Source organism: Corvus moneduloides, chromosome 5, assembly GCF_009650955.1.
Source record: "Corvus moneduloides isolate bCorMon1 chromosome 5, bCorMon1.pri, whole genome shotgun sequence".
Taxonomy (NCBI): Eukaryota; Metazoa; Chordata; class Aves; order Passeriformes; family Corvidae; genus Corvus; species Corvus moneduloides.
This window is the reverse complement of record NC_045480.1, coordinates 69,579,898-69,602,742: the sequence shown is the minus strand read 5'-3', so window position 1 is coordinate 69,602,742 and position 22,845 is coordinate 69,579,898. Positions and strand designations below refer to the sequence as shown.

Genomic DNA, 22,845 nt, shown 5'->3' with positions numbered 1-22,845 from the left:
TTCCCTCCTTAACCCTCCCCCTTTTTTTTACCCTGAGCTAAAACTTTTTCTGATGAAGGCTTAAAGCATCTTGATTCAATATTCAAGTAACTCCTTGTGGGAAGTGTTTGCATCTTTGAATACTCATCAATTTTTTGTTTTAATTATGTTTTCCCAGGCATTGGATTTTGTGCTCTAATAAAATTTATAGTGATTTTTTGTTTTATGCAGTATGTTTAGGCAGTCTGAAATAGAGATCTATTAATGTAAATGATTAATTACTGTACTATCATCAGAAGCTTGGATTATAGGCTAAAACTAAAAAGAAACACGACTGCTGGAATGGACACACAATTCGTCACTGCAATGAAAAGATCTCAGAACCTACCCTAGATTTGGAGTTGCCCATTCCCATTTCAATGTCCTTCTGTAGCCGTCTCCTCCTGCACTTCGAAAAGTTAATGATCCTCATGATGAAATAGAAAAAAGATTTGGGGCTTGGTACAAGACTGAAGGGTGGAGGTAATGTTTTTCCATCATCAAAATAAGACAGCCAAAGTTTAGAACGAGCAAACTTCCACTCTACATCACTGTCATCCTGCGTTAGGAAATAAAAACAGATTATGTTCTTGGTTTCTATGAAATGCAAAGCTTCTTTCAAATGAAACTTCTTTTAAATATCTTTCTGGTTTTACATAAAATATTATTTTCTTGCTAGTAAGACTTCCAGCAGCTCTGCAAAAATGCAGCCATTTTACTTAGTCTATTTCAACCAAATTTCAGTTGTCTCTTTATGGCAACATTTCATTGAGAATACTTAGTTCAAGCACATGAAGCATTTAAACAAGCATAATTTTTGCACTGAGTGAAAGAAAGCCAACATATAAACTCCTTGCTATTTAAAGTGGAGCTTTCAGGGGTTTTTCAAGTCTTGTTTTTCTTATTAAAGTGGTCACATGAGTTTGGTACTTGCACAAGTATTGAAGTACTAGACTCAAGGCAAAAAATGGCTTAAAATGGTAGTGCTCACAGCTTTTTACATAACCAGGACAAGTAACTCTGATTTATAATGGACTATAGAAAATACAAACTTTGTGGTCATGAAGAAATTGTGTTAAATACTGACAAACTTATTTTGTCCTAATACATTCTTGCTGAAGTATTCCAAGGCTGGATTATAACTAGCTTTCTCCTGCTGAATTCCCTAACATTCCCCAGAACTCATGGAAAAGACTGGGAATGACATATCCATTTGTGCACTATGTCTTAGATAATCCTTCTTCCTGTTTGTGTGGGTATGTGCCTGCATCTGTATGAATGCAGTACTCTTTGAACCCATGGTCTGGAAAGCTGGCACTATAAATACACTTTTACTTTCATTTCAGCAACCGGAGATTTCTTTTTGAAACGCAGGTATCTTCATTACTCCACATTTTCTGATTTTTTTTTTTTTTAATTGAAGTTGGATACCAAATATAATGTGTACATGGCACAAGATAAACTACTTTAGAACCCGTGAGGTTCTGCAAGTTTGGCTGAGTTGTTAGATAAAGTCAGCCCTATTTTATACATTTTGTGATATCCTTTACTGTGGTAATCTCTTCTTTGTACTTCTGCATATCACTGAAATAATTCATATTAACTCTACCCTTTTTTCAGCGTAACAGAAGAGAACAACTTGAGAACGGAGCCCACCTCAATTTCTTGATATGAACTGTTGATCATGGCAATCAGCATGTTGAGCAGAACCACCACCATTGTTACGTTGTATATGCCATAAAGAACATAACCAATGTTCTCGATGAACTTATGATCGTATTTGAGGACAACAGAGGTTACTTCAGACAAGCCAAATATTGACCAAAATAAGGTCTTGAAACTTTCTTCCACTCTACAGGGAAAAAAAAAAAGAGGAAGGCATTGTTACTAACTACACAAATAAATATATAAGTTGTGTTTACAATGACTGATAAACAATCTCAATTAATTTTCCTGTGAATCAGGTTTGTAGAGCACTGATCAAAACAGCAAACATGCAAGGAAGCTTTTTTCACAGCAGTTCCCATTTCTCCCCTGTGCTCTACCTATCCATCAGAGCTAACAGAACAACAGGAACTAGAAAGGTGTTTTATATCAAGTAATATTCTCTTACAGTTGGTTGCCCACAAGTCTGCGTGATTGAAATATATACAGGTGAAGTTATGTTAGGCTGAAATGAAAGCTTCCATTATACAAACAGGGAACAATTGGTCCTTTGTGTTCTGCTTTCTAAGGTCTTCAGTTTTATTTTAATGCCAAGAGAGAGTACACAGCATCTCACAGACTTTGGTACCTTAGTGAAAAACCTGAAAGTTTCATATTGGCTTTTTACTTACACTGAAACTTCATACTTACGTTGTAAAGGCTGGGTTTAGTTTAGCTCCAAGGTAGTAGGAGTACAGTATGAACATTCCAATCATAAATGCAAGAAATACCATAATAAAAAGGACCATAAACTTGAAGATGTCCTTAACAGTCCTTCCAAGTGAGATCTGCAAGGGCCCAAAACTCTCATTTGCAGGCAGGATATATGCGATCCGAGAAAAGCTGAGAACAACAGCAATTGCATAAAGGCCTTCAGATATTATCTGGGGATCAGATGGGAGCCATTTATCTCTAGCTGGAAGATACGAAATACAGGGGTTACTCATTTATCACAACGTTGAAGAATAAACCTTGATAGGATTTTTCCACTAACATGTCTGAATTTAGTTGAGACAAATATTTGAAGAGTCTAATAGTTGCTGCTCTATTCCTATTTAATTTGAGTCACAAATGATGAATATGAGTTGCATTACCTTCTGTTAGAAGAAAAGTGACTTGAAGAAACATGACATTTTCTTCTGCAGTTTGCATTTTAACCTGAACTAGAGAGTAATTCCTTATTGCTTTTCTTAACATGCCTGTATTAGCTATCTTAACAAGCACCATGCTAAAGCTGGAAAATTTATTCCTATTTGGTGTTTTATTGATGGGAAGTGAAGTGTTGCCTGATGAACAATTTCATTTATTAGTTACACCAAGCTTTGGCTTTTTGCAGGATATAACCTAGTTCCCATAGTGATGATAAAGATTTTTGCCAATTACCTTGAAAGAAATAGGATTGTGGGTTTTACACACAATGTGCACAGAAGCAATTGAGTTATACAGAAATACATAAATTACTATGTGAATTCATGCACCATCTTAGCAGAGCAACACTGAATTAAAGTGTGTTTCATATCACAATCCCATGTGTTTCTAAATGTGTATTTACACATGCACAAGTTCAGATTGGTTATATTGCAATTAAGGTAAGTAACAAAACCAAGTCTGCTGTTAAAAGATATTGAAGCCCATAAAACACATCCTAAAATACACTGTCAGCAGCATTTTCTTGTGTTGCAAATACAGACACACACCTTTATTGACAACCTCTGCACTGCAATTAGTATTTAGTACTTTTATTCTACTTAAGCAGACCTTCACAGGGCCACCATCCTTCCCTCAGGAGGAAATGCTGGTAGATGTTGAGGAATATGAATAACTATCAAACAACTGAACAACAACAACAAAAAAAATCACATCAACATTTTATCTGTTATGCAATTAGCCAAGAATAAAATATAACTTCCAAATGTTTAAAATCAAGGGGGTCAAATTTAACTCTAGGGTAAAGAGAGGCTTCTAAATGCATCCTTCAAGCTTTCCTATGTTCCAACTGTTTTGTAGATAAACTAAGCTCACCATAAGTAAAATATTCAATTTCTGGAGGAAGTGTGACCTCAGAGAGGTCATTCTCCTCAATGTAGTTGTCCACATACTGTTGTGCTTTTGTGGCCTGAAGGAATGCCAGGAGCCTGGCTGTGAAAGCGGCAATGAAAATGGACAGCATCCCAAAATCCAGAACATTCCACAACTGCAAGATGTATTCCCTGGGTCCTTCCAGCCACAGCTCTTTGCATTCTGACCACATCATACCTGCAACAAGAAATGAAAAAGCACAGCAATGTTTGCCAAACAGTTTTCATTTAAATTCCCTGCATTCTCCCGTTTCATGGAAGTGGTTGATACCAGTGGAGCAGAGATTCACTTATTTGCAGTATCACAGCATCATCGTCCCCTTGACTAAGGTTATACTCTCTTGGTTTCAACAGGGTTGATGGAATAGCAAGGTATTAATTGAGATTAATTAATGTAAATTTAGTTCAGACATCACGAGAGAGGGTGGCGTAGAGCCTTGACTTCACAGTGAAAGTATTGTGGCCTAACAACAAGACTTCTGTAATTCCAAAGGAGGAAAAATAAAGTGTGGGGAAAAAATGTCCTCTTACTTTCTTACCATTTACATTCCTAAACCACTTCTGAATCAGAGGGTTTAATTTTTCCACAGGAACACAACTACCCAACAACACAGATGACCAAATATAAATGGTACAATTATACTACTGTTTTTCCACTTTGCAGAATAAGATGCTTTTCAGCATGCAAAGTGGAATTTGGCTAGGTGTAATTCGGTTTTCTTACTCAAACTTCTCCTCAGAAATTAATTTATGTGGATTCAATCCAGATCACAGCCTCACCATAACCTTGAGATGCAGTTGTTGTGAATCAAGACTTTTTCCTTGATTCAAAGAAGTTTCTTAGGGAAAATAAAAACCCAACAAATAACAACATCACAACCCCACAACTTTCTGTCCTTTTTTCCCTGGCTGTGTAATTCAGAGGGGCTGCTGCTGCCATCCCAGCCACAGTCAGAGTAGCTACACACTGGATTGGAAGATCCCAGTCCCTGCCTTCTGCCAAATAAAGAGGCTCCTCCCCATGAGTATAAGCTGGGACTCCCAGAGGGCAGCTCATCTTCCTACCCTGACACAGTTTAAGATAAAGCAGTGCTTAAACCAGGAGATACAAATGATTAAAAATCTGTTCTAATGCCCTGTTTATTAGGTTTATCAGGGTTTATTAGTTGCTGGACACAGCAGCTGGATCAAAGGCTTGAGACCTGGGCTTCTCTCTCCCCTTTCAGAATTTCTATTTGCAGGAAAGAAGGTGACAGTAACATGAAGAGGCAATATACCTACCAAGAACCCACACCATGATCAGCATTTCTGTCCAGGTGAACTGGGTGGTCTTCACCCTAAAGATCTGCTTGGGGTAATCAGTGACAGTGACATTCGGCAGTGTCGTTATGCCCTCAAATCTGTCTGAAGCATTGAACACAAGCAGGCCTAGGAAAATAATGAAGGAAGCTGCATGTGCCACAAATTTCATAAATGGGCTTCGAAGAATTCTTCCAAGCTGCAAAGGCAGAATGAAAGCAGTCACTCAGTTTTCTCAAAGAAACACCAGGCATTCCAGAAGCATAAATGGGCACTCAAAGCTCAGTACAGCCAGAAACCTTATTCCTAAAGGATATTCTTCCAAGAGCACTCAACTGTGATGCTTTGCCATGTCATACAAAAGCCTCCACAGGGAGCCTCACGGAGTATGCTGTCCTGTTAGTGAGTGCTCATGTTATTCCATAAACTCTAGATGGCAATGTTTGAGGGGAAACACTCCAAGGAATTGCAAATGAACTATGGCAGTGACCAGAAAGAGTTTGTAAAGCAAGCCCAGGGAAAGACAAATTATTAAAATCTCCAACTAGCAAAACATTTTCCCTACCAACAGGAGTGTACTATTAGCTTGTCTGTGACTACAGCTCTAGGAAAAATTGTTTTCTTATCTCTGGCTACTATATTCCATCCACAGGACACGTTCAGAGCTCTAAGTGCCAAATAAGTACCTATGTCTATTAAAAATAATGACTGTTCCACAAAATGGACTAGGAAAAATAAGATCAGAAATACTAGTCATTTTTAAATAAATCCAGCAGGTTTAATTCACATCTGCACCTGGTAAAAGAACAAAACAACAGCAGCAGGGGCAGTCTGTCTGCACCAGAAGAGAGGACCAGCTGCTTCCAGAAGACCATATGAGATTTCTTATTTCAAGGAACTGTTTTCCTTGAAATTTGGGTCAGCTACTAAGAACTAAGCAGACCAGCTCACATTAAACTGCATTTACTACCTGGGCAAACAATCTCAGGTTTGCCTTCCCTTCCTGCTCCTGACCTTTAGAAAGCATTTTGTAATTGCAGTATCCAACAACTGACCTGAATGTATAGCACTTTTATTTGATATGAGCACTGAGGAAAAACATCAGATGTTTCTGCTACTGGGAATTAGAGCTCAAACACAAATGTCACTTTTCCATATTAGACACCAGTTAAAAATATATTAATATGTTCCTATTATATGGAACTATGAGGAATATATTTACTAAAGATATTAATGGAAAGTGACATTTCAGAGGATGAGAGTAACAGTTACACTATTTTCATAAAGCTTTATCTTTAAAGTAAATAAACATTTAACCCAGAGGAAAGACCAGGTTCCCTTCAAATGTGTAGGAAATGCGAAAAACCTTATCCTCTCTGAGATGAACTAAAATAATGAAATATAAAAACCCCTCACATTTCCTTGCTTTACACTCGTTAAGGAAATAAAATTGAAGTACCACATTCAGCACAAGAGTAAATGTACTTAAATTTTTTTAAAATGCTAATGCAACAAAGAAATCTTCCTTCATCTGATTTACCAAAGATCTATCAATACACCTGATTTGCAAACAATTCACTTGCTACAGACTATCAGGATTTCAAAGACACTGCTGTTCCTTTCCTTGTGAGATCATCAGGAAAGGTAAAAGCACCCTTACACTTTCACGTATTTTTAAGAAGGTAAGGGTTTACAGCTATGCTCTTTTACAAATATACCCCACTACATGGTTGGAATGATGCATTTAATTTAATTTCTGTTCTGTGGTTCAGCTGGCAAACAGACCTCCTAGGGCTGGGATAACAAATACTTTACTTAAAATTAAGTTCCGCATCAGTAAAGTCAACAGATGTTCTGCTAATGGTTTATATGGGAACAGCATGAGACCTGAAGATGCCACCAGAGGAGACTCAATAAAGAATCTGAGTGGTGACTTTCAAAAAATCCATGTTACTAATACAAATAAATTGCACAGCAGAGACTGTGAGGTGAGCACAACCTAGGGAAGTTTCAAAAAGAAAAAAAACTCTCAGAGAAGGTTATTTTTCTTTCCTTCAGCTTAATGCTAATTTATATTCATACTTCATCATCGTGGTCCCCTCTTTACAGTGCAAATAAAAAAAACCCCCATAGCATCTTTTGGCCCAAGATTAGAGATTGCTAAAAATATCATTAATTAGTTAAAATTTGGAAGCAGCAGAAATTGCATGTTGACCACCAGAAAAGGAAAAGCAGCTCCCAGAACAGCACAAGACACATAATTTATAAAATTCAGTACCCTGCTACATGGTGCAATCCAATAACCAATGGCTAGAAAGGGAAGGCCCAATGCCACAACCAGCACAACCAGACACTTGATAGCAATGGTCTGCTCCCGTAATCCTGAGAGATTTTCATACCAGATTGTCAGTAGCTGTTGCTGACAGTTTGGATGGGCCACAAACTGCAAAGAAAAAAGAAAGAAAACCAAGACATGCTGTCATTAATAAGAAAAGTTGTATAACTGCTACATACACAATTGTGATCACCTTAGGGTCTAAAGTAACACTAGATGTTTAAGAACCATGGTTTTTTCTCATTTCCTTTAAAACAAAGGTTAATAAATAAAGAAGAAACTGCCACATCACAAGACCATGTGGGACACCAGTTAAGTGCAAGGATGAACAGCCTGGTTTTCACAGCAGTTTGAAGAAATCTGGTAATGCACTTGTCAATAACTAGTGAATCAGAATAAAGAAGGCTAGGTGTTTCACAAAAAGGGATTTGAAAATAAATCTGATAACTGATAATTTGGGTTGGTTTAAGAGGGAGATTTGATATCAGTTGGTTATGCTCTGGAGAAAAGAATAAAAATACTGTAAACCTTGGATACCTATTTTATTATCCCTTGTACTCTGCAGAGATCATTATGTACTACATATACTGTTGTTTGCCAGGGCTTTCTTGCAAAACTCTATTAATATTCCAAATCTCATTAAAAAGTGCATAGAGTAGTACAGCAGGACAGACTTCTTAAATAAAATCAAATCATTGGCAATGAAAACAGGGAACCTTAAGCCTCTCAAGAAGAGCAGCCTGAAACTGCTGCATGAAATTTAGAAAGGGAGAAAATCTTCATACTTTAATCTACTTTGCTGTAAAATTAAAGTCCCTAAGCATTTTGGTGTGTGATGCATTAAGCAGTTAGTTCACATATTAATGCAGTTTGTACATAAAGTGGAGTGGCCAAGAGAAATAAATAAAGAGGTTGTAAAAAAGTCTTTTAAGAAATTAATGTTGACTCAAACTGCTTCTGCTCTTTTTATTAGGCTGTCATCTTTGAAGCTTATGCACCATAAAAACTGCCAGCCTGGCCCATTTGAGAAGAGGAGATTGGGTTTGTGTGTTTGTGCATTCTGACATATGCCCCCAGCCTCTTCTTTTGCTAAGATAAATTTCATTGTCAACTCAGGACATCAAAGGGACAAATCCCACAGCAGATTAACTGTGGACAAAGGCAGGAAAGTAAATAATTATTTCAAATTACAAAGACATTTTTAAAATCAGGCTTAAAACTGTAGGGAAGAGGAGAGAAGAAACACCCGCATCATTCCTTCTGTTACCACAGGGAATGGGAAGAAACAGTAAAGGAGCTTTAAGGAAGTTTACCCAGGGCTGGGAATCAGCCCACGGGCCCTGTGGCACCTCATCCAGAGCTCTGTGCTGGTTTATTCCCCATGTCTATCAACATTTTGATCTGACACTAAGAGGAGATCTGCTATAATTTAAAAAAAAAAAAAAAAAGGAAGATTTAGTGAATAAGATGCCAAGGGTTATGGGCAAGTTCTTCTCTGGCAGTGAGTCTAAAGGCTCTTGAGAGGATCTCAGCAACTTATTTAACTGCTGGCAACTGCACAATGTGCACCACTTCCAAGCCCTTGGAGCAAGTTGTGTCACTTCTCATCCATAAAAGCTCTGAAATTCATCCCTCCTCTCTCAGTCTTTACTGAAATACTTCAACTTATGATTGTGTTGGTTTTATTTTCAGCAACTTTAGCATATTGCCCACCCCTGCTGGGTGTGTGTCTGCATTACCTGTATTTGCCTGCAGCTTCATCTCCTCTAAGGACAGTAAGTTCACATCACATTTTACCTACTGCTCACATCATCCTACAACCTTGTTCTTCCTGCAATTCTCCTCTCATTCTGTTTTCCATGCAGCTTCTTACTTCTCATTACATATGTTGAATTTATTATCACACGTATCTAATACTTTCAGCTCCAGTCCTAACTCAAGCAAACAAAAATGCATGAGAACAGTATCTGGTCACTAAAAGAAAAAACATGCCAATTTTAATGTAGCTGCTTTTCCAAGCATAATTGACAGTAACACTTCTAATGTTTTCAGTTTCATGACCGTGAACCAAGTCATCAGTATGTAAATATTTTTCTGTATGACTCAGAGTGATTATGTTATTTATTTCTTCCATCATAATGGCTGGGTTTAGATGGAGCAAGAACAGATCCTGGCACACTCTGATACACAAGCACACAACATACAAAGAGAATTTTGCATCTTCTTTCTTATCTATCTATTCAAAACTTCAGGGTTTGAAAATTAACTCCTGTGATTTTATTCCAGCTCTTATTGATTTCACTTGGAAATTCCATCCTGATTTTTGTCTCAGCAAGAACTGCACATTAGTTGGCCCAATGTTGGCTCTTCTCTGGAATTTTGTTGGCAATCTAAAAGTCAGAGTTGAGACACAAAACTAAAAGCACTACTACAGCAGCAACTCAGCATACAGAGCAAGACTAATTCCTTCTTTATGTTTTGGTTTTTTTCCTTAATTCCCTTAGTCCTTCACTATTGGGGCTGCAGTTTCAGTCTGAACCTCAGCTTCAAAAGCACATCATGCTTAAAAGATGGGCTCCACTTCGGTGCAGTACCCAGGGCATTAAGTGCAAGACTTTCTTTACTAATAGAATTAAAAACTCCCTTTCCCTAGCAGTGAAGTTCTGAACACATTTGGTACTTGTCATATGTTTTTTCCTGCCTCTCCTTCCTCTGGAAAGGGCATACAGCTCATTAACTATTTCATGGACCTGCAGCTCTGTTTGACTGCACTGACTACACAGGGAACTGACCTTGATGGACCTGACCTGGAAGCACAGCTAGGAATATGGAAAGCTAAGGAAATAGGCCACATTCTTGTCTGCTTCCTATAGTTAGAGCGTTGAAATAACCCTATGTGGAGTTCCCACATCTGAATCCGTTCCAGTCAGGATATCACTAGAATCTGTCACAGGTCTGACAGAGCAAATCCCAGCATCGAAGGACCACCATGGCAGAAACATTTCCATCCTTGCCATGCCCTGTGTAATGGCCACTTACAGGGAAATGCACATGTATGAATATGGTAACAACTCTGCACCATCTATTTCCTCCCAACAAGATCATTACTCTTGTAGGTTCTGAACTGTGTCTGTCATGAACTGGAGCCAGCACTCTGAGTTTCTCTCTTGCAAGAGAAGAGAAGAAGTTTGCTATGAGGAATTCTCTCTTCTTTTTTTGCGCTATTTAGATTTCTGTTATTCTTAACAGATCTGTGTGGCCCTTTGCTCAGCAGTGAATTTCACCAGTGACAACAAACTCATAAAAGAAAACCACAGCCTTCAGCATGAAAGCTGAGTCATGAGTCTCAACAAAGTTTTGGTACACATTAAACTGCAATAGCATAAAGAATGTATATGATATTTAGACACTACAGCATGCTTATGCACTTCGATTTCTTCCCCCTGTTCCATTCTTTTTAATTAATTTAACGCCTGTATATATTTACCTTGATTTTTTTGTAATTAATATGCATTTATCTGCTGTAGACCAGTTCTCTACTGGAAATGATGATTTGCTGCTTAGGATCTGTGTTTACAATTTTTGTGATCAATCTTTTGGGGCCATCATAAACACCAGCAATCCTCAGTTGCTCTGGCAGGGTGCTTACAATTCGTTTTATATGGCAGATTGGCTCAAGAGGTGGCCACAGAACACAGGGTTATTTATTCTGAGAGACATAAGGCTTCTTGTGGAGATGATGAAACTACAATGGCTGTAAGGAATGGAAGTGATACTAATCACGTAAATAGGTAGCTGTAAGTAATACATAGGCACTGCTGTATTTCCTGGCTCCTTTCACAACAGGACACAGTATTAACTATTTTGTGTGCTAGGCTAGTGTGGGATCTTGAAGAGAACAACACAGCAATACAATAAAAACTGCAACTAAAGAATATGTATTTATGTCAAATATATGATGCACAGCTCTGTTTTTCAACGCTTAACATTAATTCACAAAATACAAACTAATTCGAGAGAGGCATCCACTGAAAATACTTGCCAAAACACCAATAAACACAGCTACAAAGATGAAGAACTGAAATGAATTGATCAAGCAGCCACAGGTATATTCCACACATTTCCAGGGCTGAGTTATAAAATATTTTTTAAAGGAACAAACACAGTAAATCATGTGGAATTTCTCACTATGACACACAGTTGCAGATGAGCTACTTATGGGTTGAAACCAACACTTTCACCAACACAGCCTTCTCTTTGGATTAGGTATTATGACATTGGCTGACAGGGAGACGCAGCCCGAGTGTCACTGAGTGAAAATCTGGCTCCACTGAAATACCTTTTGGGTTAATCAGGAGAAGGATCTGACCAACTGTGCAAAGCCTTCTAGCACATCTGATTTATGTCATTAAAATCTCCTGCCACTTCTCAGCAGTGGGAAGTAGATTAAACTAAACTCCTTCATAGTCCCCTTCTGCCTTGCGAGAAAGTCTTGATTACTCACACCATGTCTCAGTTGTGCATCTGACCACAGGTTCACAACACCTGCAGAAGGAGGAGGTGGCACTGCCCTCCCACCACAGTGTCTGAGGGCTGTGAGGAGTTACCTTTTTGACTTCGTACTTAATGGCCAGCTTCACACGGCTCAGTGACGCTCGGTGTCTCTGCGCTTCCACCGGCTCCGCGTTCAAATCCCCGTTCAGAATGGCCTCCACTTCTTCTGAGTCCCGGCACAGATCCAGGACACCAACCACGAAGTCCTTGCACTGCATGGACAGCTTGCGATAGTCATTCTGGAACAGAAGGGGTACAGAAAATGGCCCGTGAAAAACGTGCTTGAGGGTCAATGGTGAGGGAAAAAGGACCCGTATAAGTTGCTAAAAATGAAGTGTTTAATTTTTACTGTGTTAAATTAGGAGTGTATCAGACATTACAGAATTCTTGTACAGCGGAATCGTTCATTCTCTGACACAAGGTGAACACCTAACAGCAGCTGTTTAACAGAGCATGGGAACATGACATAGTAGTGGGATGAAAACAACCTGGATGGGCAACAAGGGGCAGCTGAAAATATAAGAATTGCGCAAACAAAGCAGGACCAGCACGATCAAAAAGTAACCTCACTCTTGTAAAAACTTTGCAGATAACTAATGAAATAATTGCCTCCCAGGCTACAAATATATTTCAGCTCTTTCTACACTGCTAAAGTGGCTAATTACTCATTACTCTGATGTATACCAAATACATTTCCCTCTTTTTCCTTTTCTACCCTCTGCTTCCCACTTATCCTTGGAACTTCTCACACCCAACAATTGGTACAGTGGGTTACCAATGTAACTGCAGGACAAATTTGGACACCAACGTTGTGTGCAAAAATACCCCAAATTTCCCGTAAGTTAACACAGGAACCAGCTTCTTGAAAGGCCAGTTCAAAGATATCAGGCTCCTGGGTCATCTCTAAGAGACCTTTCCACTGATAACACTGCTGAACTAACAGAGACACACTTCTGAAAACCTGGATCCTTTTATGTAAGAGCTCTGTCCACCTTTCCCTTCCTGCCCTTCATTTCCATCTGTATCTCTCAGAAACCATTCTGTTTATGACTATTACTTTGATCTCCTTCGTGTTTGCTCTCACTCCATCAAGCTTTCCCTTCCATTATTGCTGAAATCAACAGCTCTGCTGGTGTTACCTTCTGAAAGCACACAAAGCAACCACTTGGTTTTTTGTTATTAAAAACATCTCCTTCCTCCAAGTCAGACTCTTTTCAGAACTAGTCTTGACTCTTTCTAGCTTTCCTCAGCCTCCTTCAACCCTTCAACACTCAACACAGTTTATGTCCTATCTTTGAGGTGCTACCTTTAAACATCTCAGTTGCTCAATATACGTCAACATCAAATATTTGCAACTCTGTAATCTCCTTCCTCCTCTGACAAAACATTTGTGGCTACATTTCAGAATTTTTAGCTAACTTTGTAAAGTATGAATGTCTGAAATTTTGCTTGTACTTTTGTTTATACTTGTAAATGTCTCCCACCACCTCTGTGACATTACCTATAAACTCTTACCTTGATCTCTGCTTCAGCAGATACCTTGGTCTTCATTTTTGTATCCATGTCCTCTCAGACAGATTTCTAGATCTGAGATTTCATATCTGAGATGTGGCCTCTGATTTCCTCACATGAGGCTATAGGAGGAGGAAACTTGACTGAATCTGCCAATTTTACCTTCAGTGCCCATCTAGAAACAGCACAGCCACCATTTTCAATTACTCCACAGCTTTTCTACACTTTTTTCCCTCCTCACCAGGCCACCAAAACATTAAATTGAGCCCTCTGACTCTCCATTTTTGTGTGGTTTACTGTTCATTTACAGACACTGCCTTTTCAAAATCACTTTTTGAGGTTACAGATTTTCCCTCAGAGGTGCCTGTCTTCTCAAAAATGCTTCCTTACTGCCTCTGCTCTCATAATTTTCTCATTTAATCTCTTTTTTTTTTTTTTCTGAAAGCCTCACTTCTTCCTCCTTTCCTAAGTAATTTTACCTCCTTGTACTGGTAGTTTCGCTAAATTTTCAACTTAGCATCTATATAATGGGACAGAGAAACTAATGTGCTCTCAGTAGTTTCAAACTATTTTGGGAAATGATGGGAAAAGAGGCTGCATCGGGTAAGTGCAAGAATCAGCCATCAATCCCATAGGTCAGATTCAGATATGAATCAAAATGAAATAGTACTGGAGACAAATAAATACTACTAGAAGTTGTGTTATTACACAAGACTAACATCCCAGATACAGACTTGGAAACAATCAATCCCAATCATAGACCTTAAACAGGATCCTGTTATTTCCTTTGGTCATAGAGGACAAATTAATTCAGTTGTCAGTGAACCAACAGGATGTAAGGTTACTTTAGATTTGTTTTTGGTAACCAAGAACAGGACAGAAGAGCCAATTATAAAAGTAATACTGGGATGCATGGTTAAATTCAGTGAAGGGATAAGCAAGCTTATGTATGACCAAGATTTAGGACTTTGAAAAAAGGCAAAGTCTCATTAAAAAGTTAATCAAGGGAGTGAAATATACTTGCAAGCATGGAGGTCTGAATGCAGATAAAGCTTTTAAGCGAAATGTGATTAGATCTCAGACACTACAAAAATAAAAATCTTGCAAAGGAAGACTCCAGGATGGTGGCTAGAATAGCAGCAGTCAAAAAAAACCCCAAAACAAAACAACAAAACAACAAAGAGGAACAGTCTTTCATGACAGCCTAGTCAAGAAAGAGCTTCATCACAGAGGCCAAAACTGTAAGTATAAACTGCTAGAATTCAGGTTATGGAGAATATTAAGCAAAACACAGAGGTAAGACAATGTAAAAAGAAGATGGGGATTTTATTCACTGAAAACAAAGGGGTGACTGAAGACAATCTAATAAAGCTAAAAACAATACCATGCCTTCAGTTTACTCAAGTCCTATGTTGTTTATATTGTTTCCACAACAGAATTCTTACATATCGGTGAGAGCTCGAACACTCTTCCTCAAGATCCCATTTCAAGCAAGAGTTGCTTGCACACTTCACTACAGCTAAAGGAAGTATTTACTAAAGGAGATGGCTGAGCAAAAACCATGCTAATCATCAGGCACAGCTTAACATTAATTCAACAGGAATAAGACTGATCATCAACTTTTCACTAACAATTTAAAGTAGCTGTAAATACGCTATTCAAAGTGCATGGGAGGATACACTTACTGCAGTGACTTCAGTAATAACACAGCGTAACTAAAAGAGAAACTACATTCTTTCTCCCCTGAATTTGCAGGCACTTTTAACTTTAACAAGAAAAAAAAGGAAGTATTTGTTTTACTATTATTCATATCTAACCTACAGTCAAAAGTAGTATCTTATTAAGGTTTAATAAAGTTTAGTTTAGATGGTTTTGTATTATTCAAGTGGTTTATGACATAACACAACCCAAATTTTGTCCTTTTATTAATGAACATGGGCTGTCCAGTTGCAGGGAGAGGCTTCAATTACAAGTGTTTTCTTACTCTTTTGCTAATTGTAAGGAAATAGAAGAAGAAACAGTGGATTTCTAATAGGAAATAACAAGAGTTATTTCCACGCATTGCATGTTTCCCTACTACACAGGAGTTACCCAGATTTCGTCTAATTACAGTAGAATAACAGTAGGAACATGAATAACATGTTTCTTCATTGGTAGATACACCACTTGCTTATAAAAGTTATGCTTATTGCTAGGTAAGATTAATGATATAATGGATGAGGTTTTATTCTGTCAAATTTAAGGATTAAATACAGCCTACATTACTCACAGATGCTGTTATGAGAACGGAAAACCAGTATGTGCATTCTTAAAATCCCACTCTGGCTTTGAATCTTACAGCAGGAAAACTTGTCAGATTTCCCTCTCCAGGTCTTTATTTACCTACGTATTAGCAAATCAAATTTATCCCAGTCTATTTGATTGCTTTACAGAATTAAACAGACAAACACTACCCGATTCTCAAACAACCTTCTACCTCTAGGGTGTTGTGTGAATATCAGAAATCTCAATCTGTGGTCCCAGTCATCCAAATCACCTCTGCTCACTCCTGAGAATATACAAATGAAGCCACCAGATCACCACTAACAGTTGCACAAACATCTTTGTAACATCAAAAAAATATCAGCCTACACCCCGCGTTTCCCAGGTTCGGCAGCTGACTCCAACACATACAGGGCAACCGATGATTACCGGAATTGCAAAGCTGTGTCTCACAAGCAGTTTCCGAGGACTCTGGCACACATCAACAGCTGGATCTCAGCCTGCCCAATTGTGTGTGTTCTGTTCTCTCTCATAATGTCAAGCACTGCCTTGCGAATTCATCTAGAATCTTTACAAAGAACGTACTGGTCTGTGTGCAAAGAACGAAGCACATGAACAGAAAACCTTTGGCTGATTTCACACAGGATTTGTAAAGGAACCACTGCAAAGGAAATTTATACTGAGCAGTCACATGCAGTCCAACAAAATGCAGGGATCTGTGTTCTGCTATAGGAGCCACACTCCCGTAAGCAGTTCACGAGTGCTCCCAAATGCATAAGTAGTTCACACTCGCAATACTGGATTAGAAATTTATCTGGAGTATTATCTGGTAGATGGCCACTTTGAAATCACATACATGGTGAGTGTGCACATGTAACTGTATATGCAAATCAAGCACATAATTGCACTAATGATTATGGATCTGGGCCCTCTCCTTTCAAAAGCTGAGCCTAAACCTAGATTAAGCTTGAACATTCTTTGTTAGTTCAGCTGAGATAACACTATGTAAATTTACTTGGAACACTGACAGATTCCGCTTTTAGATGCACGTCCACATCTTCCGTTGGTTTAGTAGGAGCTTTCAGCAAAACTGGGAACAGGGATTTATCCTATAGAAAGCAGGAACACAACCTTTTTGACCCTTACCAGTGCAATTTCAGCTGGGAGAACTGAGCTTGATTACACAGGCCAGTATTTAGTTGAAAGCTGGTGTAAAGAGATAATCACGGGGCTTTTTAGCTACCTTGTCCTCTCTCTTCCTATGGTGACTCCAAAGGAAAGTTCCATCGGCTGTTCTGACTGCCAGAAATCCTCCCTTCCCTAGGCAGTTACAGCCCTATAGTTCTCAGGGAGGAGGGTGAATATCAATTAACTTTAGGAACCCAGAGTAGCCGCAGTGGGTCAGGATCTGCTAAAAATAGGAGAACAGGAAAACACAAAAATTGGGAATATTTGTATTGCAAAGTATTTTGTGGTGCTACTGGACAGGAAAAGATAATTCTCCAACTCTTGTAATGGTCACTTATTTACACTAAGATACAGTTCCAGTTTTTACAATTTGGTAGCAGTCTTGGCTGAGATCAAACTGAAATTTCTGATGTCATCTGAAATCCTGCAGGCAATCCCTGGAATTAGGAGACTAGGGGGACTAGAATTACAAGTAAAGTAAGAGAAATACTGTACTCCCTGCCCTGGCCATGAGAGAATTGAATAGAAGAATACAAGAGGATGAAAAGATCAAAAAGGAGTAAAAGTGTCAAGAAGAAATAAATGAAATAGATGAAGAAGAGTAAAAGAACAAACAGCAGGTTGAAACAAGGATTTCACAAGTAGAAGTAAGGAAGCTTGAAGATGAAAGGAGTACAGTGAAATGGTCTTTAGGGCTCCAGTTTCCTCATCTATTTTTATTAATTTTCAGTACTTTTTTTGGCTATGTGTCTTGCATCTTCCAAGAAAAATCAAGGTTCTGTGATTTCTTTGAATCCTTTCTCCTTACTTCTAAAAGGAAAATAAACCAAAACCCTAAAAATCATTAACCAAGTTTTTAACTAGCGTAATTAACCAGGTTTTCTTGAGGAACTGACTGTAATGAATGAATGTCCTAAGTCACATTCCCACATTTCTAATTTGCTTGTGCAAACCCTGGTTTGTGCACTAGAATTTCTTAGTGTAAATGATAAGCGAGAGGTGCAGACTGGACTTTGTATATGCAATGGACATTAAGATCAATTTAACAAGCATTTACCAGGAAACTTGGCCCTCAGGTGTTTTTAAACAGGTTCAACCTATGTTCTTTCTCTGTGGGAAAACCATACAGAACAGTATATTCTGTAGGAGTGCTCTGCATCCTGGAAGCAGAGCGTGCACAGGAAACATTGTGGGCCTTAATATTCCACGGATACTGAGAATAAATCATGATTTAAACAGATTTATCCATTTTTTTTGTTGTGAGACAGATGAAGTATTTTCCCCATTTTTCTTCACCCTGAAACAATTCTGCTCAGTGCTGTGCTACAGATTGAATTTCAGTGGAATACTTGAACATTTCCAGTGATGATCCTAGAGGAGAGTGCAGCAGAAGTCTGCAGGAATGCAAATGCTGGATTAGAACCCTTCTCCTCTGGGATGTGACAAAGCACACAAGTTATCAGCCAAACACATTCAGATGACACATCTATAGGAAAGAAAGCACTGAAAAGACAGTTATGGATGGGAGGGAGTCCAGGAAAACACTCAGCTCTCCTACCAGGCTTGATAGAAACAGAAGGAAAAAAAAGAGATGGGACATCAATGAGGAGAGTAATTATTTCACTGGAATGGTTTGACATTGATGGCAAGCTGGAATTTCCATGCCAGCAAGGAGTCAGGAACAATTTTTACTGTAGGTGCCAAAACTGAATCATCTGATATACCTGGCAAGGTTAGTAGCAATGTAAGTGCTATCCAATAATACTGAAATCTGTTAAAACAGTGAATTTCTCAGGGTTTTAGGCATCCCAAAATAGCAGGGAATTACCATTTTAAAAACTGAAATAATTTTTTTAAGTTCTGGTTTGAAATGAGAAGCCCAATCAAAGAACTTCACCTCTTCTTCTCCAAAATTTCAAGCTACATTTTTTTCCGATGCAATTTGTATGCATGGTATTAGTACCTGTGAGATGGGAGTCTCCCATGGATTTCTATTTCCACTGTAATTTTTCTATGCAGTTCTAATCATCTACATCCTTGCCTAACAAAAACACAAAGCAGCTTGCCCTAATTTAGCTTTTGGTGGCAGGGTACCTTTTCATCCGAGGAAAAAGAAAAATCTGACATTTTTCCCTGAATAAATTCATCGAGGAAGTATTCAATTAATTTGCCAGATTATACAATACACAGCATGGTATGAGCGAGTTCCTTCAGCAAAGAAAGGAGAGGAAAGGTTTAAGCTGACTTTTACACTTCATTAATGTGTGTTATAATATATTAATCCTCCTCACCACCAAAACGTTCTTTTTAAATTATATTTTAACCCACTCAGCCATATCTGGAGCTATTCTTTCTCAGGAGTCTAAAAAGATTTCCTCCTCTTCTGTTAAATTTCACTTTATTAATTTCTCCCTGTATTTTTCCATGTTGTTGCATATTCTGAGTACTCCACAGGGTAAACACTGCTTGCTGTTGTTTGGAGAGGTTAATACATTTTTGTCTCTCTCAGATCATTTTTGAAGATATGAACAAGCAAGTGGTACCCAACACTGGCCTTGCAGAACCCCAATAAACTTGCTGTTACACGCAGAGACAATGCTGTGAATATCACTACTCACTGAGAACAATCTGTCATTCCCCAAGTCGAGCTTTTCTCTTTACAAGCAGTCTACTGGGGTTTGATTTTTTGTGGGGTTTGGCTGCAGGGGGAGAAGGGTGGACAAGAGGAAAGGCAGCTGTTATGGTCCTTTTCAAGGTATCCAACAGAACCGAAAACTCATTAAAAAAAGCAGTGGGCAACAGTTAACTAAGCCATTAATTGTCTGATGGAGAAGCTGAAATATATCAAGAAGTCAGGGCACTGACATACGAAACCAGATAGAGCTGAAAACCAGGTAAGAGGACCAACATCTGTAATAAGTTTAACAGCTGGTTTTGACCACGTGACATTCCTAAAAGGTGTGTCAAAAAAAATCTACTTTGGATATTCTTAACAATTTGGAGATGTCGGTCAAATTAGTACAAATTAAAAAGAGGGAATAAGGTCAGTGCTGCAGTACCTCAAGAACAGCAAAATGTTTCTGCTTTTTGCACTCGTATTACTCAGCACTTGTAACTAAGAACAATCCTTGTGTGCTGCAGCAACCAGAATTGTTTTCCATCTGCTGAAAGGTTATCAGAATGCACACTTTTTCCAGTTGCCAATTTTTTCTGAACACAGCAGGTCCAAAAGCAATTTCATTCTATTAAAAATTCCTTTTAAAGGCTTATGTATCAAGAATAAAAGAGACAATAAGATGAGAGTATTTGTAATTGAAAAAGTAAAGGCACAGGGAATCATTTCAGCATCTAAGGACAACATGAAGTAGCAGCAACTTTAAAACAATAACAAAGACAGAGAACCACAAAAACACCATTACCTTGAATTCTTTTTCAATGTTGGCCAACTTGGCAAGTTCATTGCTGAGTTCTAGAGCAGTGAGCACTGGATCTTCACTGGACAGGGACAGATAAGCTGGACTGGCCAGTCCTTTGTACGCGTTTATTCTTGACCTAGAGTGACTGAAAGAATCATGTTTTTGCTTCTCTGTACAGTCATTACATTTGCAGAAATAGTCATGAGGTCTTTCTATCCTTGCTCCTTTCATCAACAGCATGTGCACGACTTCGTATTTTTGGCAGTGGGCAGCTAAAATTATCGGAGTGATGTCTGGAGAAAAGCGGGTACCGTCTTCGTCATAGGAATAAAAATCATCATCCTGGAGCTCCTGCTCACAAGGGCTCAGAGTCAGTCGCTTATTTACTGAAAACCCAGGATGATTCAAAATTGCTTCCACTATCCTAATGTAACCCTTGCTGATTGCGAGCAGCAGGGCATCTCCAATCCGTGCCAAGTTCTCTTTTTTTAACAGAAGTTCTGTCACTTCCAAATGTTCGTTCCCTACAGCAAGCTGCAAGGCGTTTTGGCCCATGTAGTCGACGCAGTTGACATTCAGTGTCTTTGACTCCTCCAGCATTTTGCGCACCACAGGGATGTTCCCGTACTCGGCAGCATCCAGGAATCGCTCCTCCTCGGCCGTCAGGCTCGTGCCCCTGTTGTTGAACATGAAGGCAGGGCCCCTAATGGCCTGTCGCCTTCCCTTCTCCCTCATCATGGTCATACGCCTCAGAGATGGACTCTCTTCGATGTACCTAAGGACAAAACAAGGAAAAGGTAACATATTTTCACTATGGTGGTAATTTGTAACTTCCAATGCTGTGGCTAAACCAACTTATTTTGTCCCTTGCCCTTTGCCCCTCTACTGACAAGCAGTATCCTGTATTGGGATCACTCTTGCTTGTCTGCAATCTAAAGGCACTCACAGGCCCAGTGCCTCGGGCCATTGCTGTTCTCTTAGCATGGTCAAGATCTATTAACATTTTTTCAATCTTTTTTAAGACACCAGTCCTCTTTAGAAATCCCTGCCAGCTCACTTAGCTCATATATAAAATGAAAACATATCTGCTATTCTACTTTCAGTAGTAATTAATTACTATCCACCACAGGCATTCAAGCTGATGCTATAAGTAAGGCAATACTTAATGCTTACCATGTTGTAGATCACATAAGAGTGAGGTGAAAGCACATTTTCTTCAGGATGTCTTGCCAAGCAACACATGGTGAAGCCTGAACTCACAGCTTCTCGTGTTACTACTAAAAATGTTAAACCTGGAAGCTTCTACTCACAAGTCACTTGAGTCAAATCATAAATTTTTGAAAAACAATAGTACATGCACATTCAGCAGACTTTCTGCAACTAAACTGCTCACATGTTCCAGACACCAGGAGTCACCCAGTATAGACTGGGATCAGCTCTCACTTCAGTGGACTTCTGCAATGCTGTGGGTTATGTTGGGCCTGTTTCTACATCTACCATTTCAGGAGCTGAGAGGGTCTGTGTATACATTCTTGTACCACAATCAAAAAAATGGGAAAGTCAGAGTTAATGAATGAAAATTTGGATAACAGGCTGCACTAGAAAGAGGAATCCTGGGTGTAGGAAAGTGAGATGATTTAAAGGAGACTGAGAACCAGGGAACCTGTGAACTCTCCACAGAAACCAGTTGCAAAAGCAGAAAGAAGGAGAAAAGAGAAGGGTAACAGGTGAAAAGAATGGGTGAGCAAGCTAATTTGGCAAACACAGAAACTGGAATTATGAACCAGTGAACGTACTGGCTAAGAGAACAGGCAGATTGGATGCTGAGCTGGATCTAGCAAGGTAAGGAAACTAGAGAGGGGTGAGAAGGTTCAGAGCAGCGAGACTGGATAGAAATTGCAAAAAAAACGGAGCTAGGATGAGAGGTGGAGGAACAGACACTGCCTAGCTGGGGAAAACAACAGCAGGAGACAACTGCCTGGCAAAGTCTGAAATAACAGAATGGATGGGATCAGGCTGAAGTGTTCACAGCTGGTGGAAGAACAGAAGCATTTATGCCTGCCAGAGCAGAGGCCAAAGGACTGAAAAGGTACTCGCGGTACCCTAACCTTCCTCCAGCATCATCTGAAAATAAACACGAACCCAATCTCCCTCTCCTTTTCTAGTCCAGCTCGATATTGAGAAAGGCTGCTATCAGTTAATCCAGTAGCTCAAGGGATAGAGATCACTTGAGATGATTTGATGGGCATGGAGACACCAAGTGCTGCTGATAAACAGTATGACTTAATGGAGGGTGTGCTTTGAATACATATAACACACTATATATATATATATATATATATATACTACATAGAGATAAAGAGGTCTTTTAAGTTCCAAATTTATTTCTTAGGCCCTACGTGCTTCTGTTCCTCATCTTTCAAAAAAGAACAGTTGGCTCCCATCTTACAGGAGCATTGTGAAAACTAATTTTTTTCAC

The 22,845-nt window shown here is 38.9% G+C and overlaps 1 protein-coding gene across 2 annotated transcripts in view; it reads right to left on the bottom strand.

The window, feature by feature from the left end:
* Positions 1 to 22,845, bottom strand: part of TRPC3 (transient receptor potential cation channel subfamily C member 3) — a 35,034-nt gene that overhangs the window by 4,560 nt on the left and 7,629 nt on the right. For both annotated transcript variants that reach the window (XM_032109402.1, XM_032109401.1), the window contains exons 2-9: positions 20,370 to 21,141; positions 12,042 to 12,227; positions 7,378 to 7,542; positions 5,082 to 5,298; positions 3,745 to 3,978; positions 2,374 to 2,638; positions 1,675 to 1,870; positions 368 to 577 (exon numbers count right to left, since the gene is read on the bottom strand). In XM_032109402.1, the coding sequence (XP_031965293.1) occupies positions 368 to 577; positions 1,675 to 1,870; positions 2,374 to 2,638; positions 3,745 to 3,978; positions 5,082 to 5,298; positions 7,378 to 7,542; positions 12,042 to 12,227; positions 20,370 to 21,110 (2,214 nt within the window). In that variant the 5' untranslated portion in view covers positions 21,111 to 21,141. The remainder of the gene's footprint in view (positions 1 to 367; positions 578 to 1,674; positions 1,871 to 2,373; positions 2,639 to 3,744; positions 3,979 to 5,081; positions 5,299 to 7,377; positions 7,543 to 12,041; positions 12,228 to 20,369; positions 21,142 to 22,845) is intronic.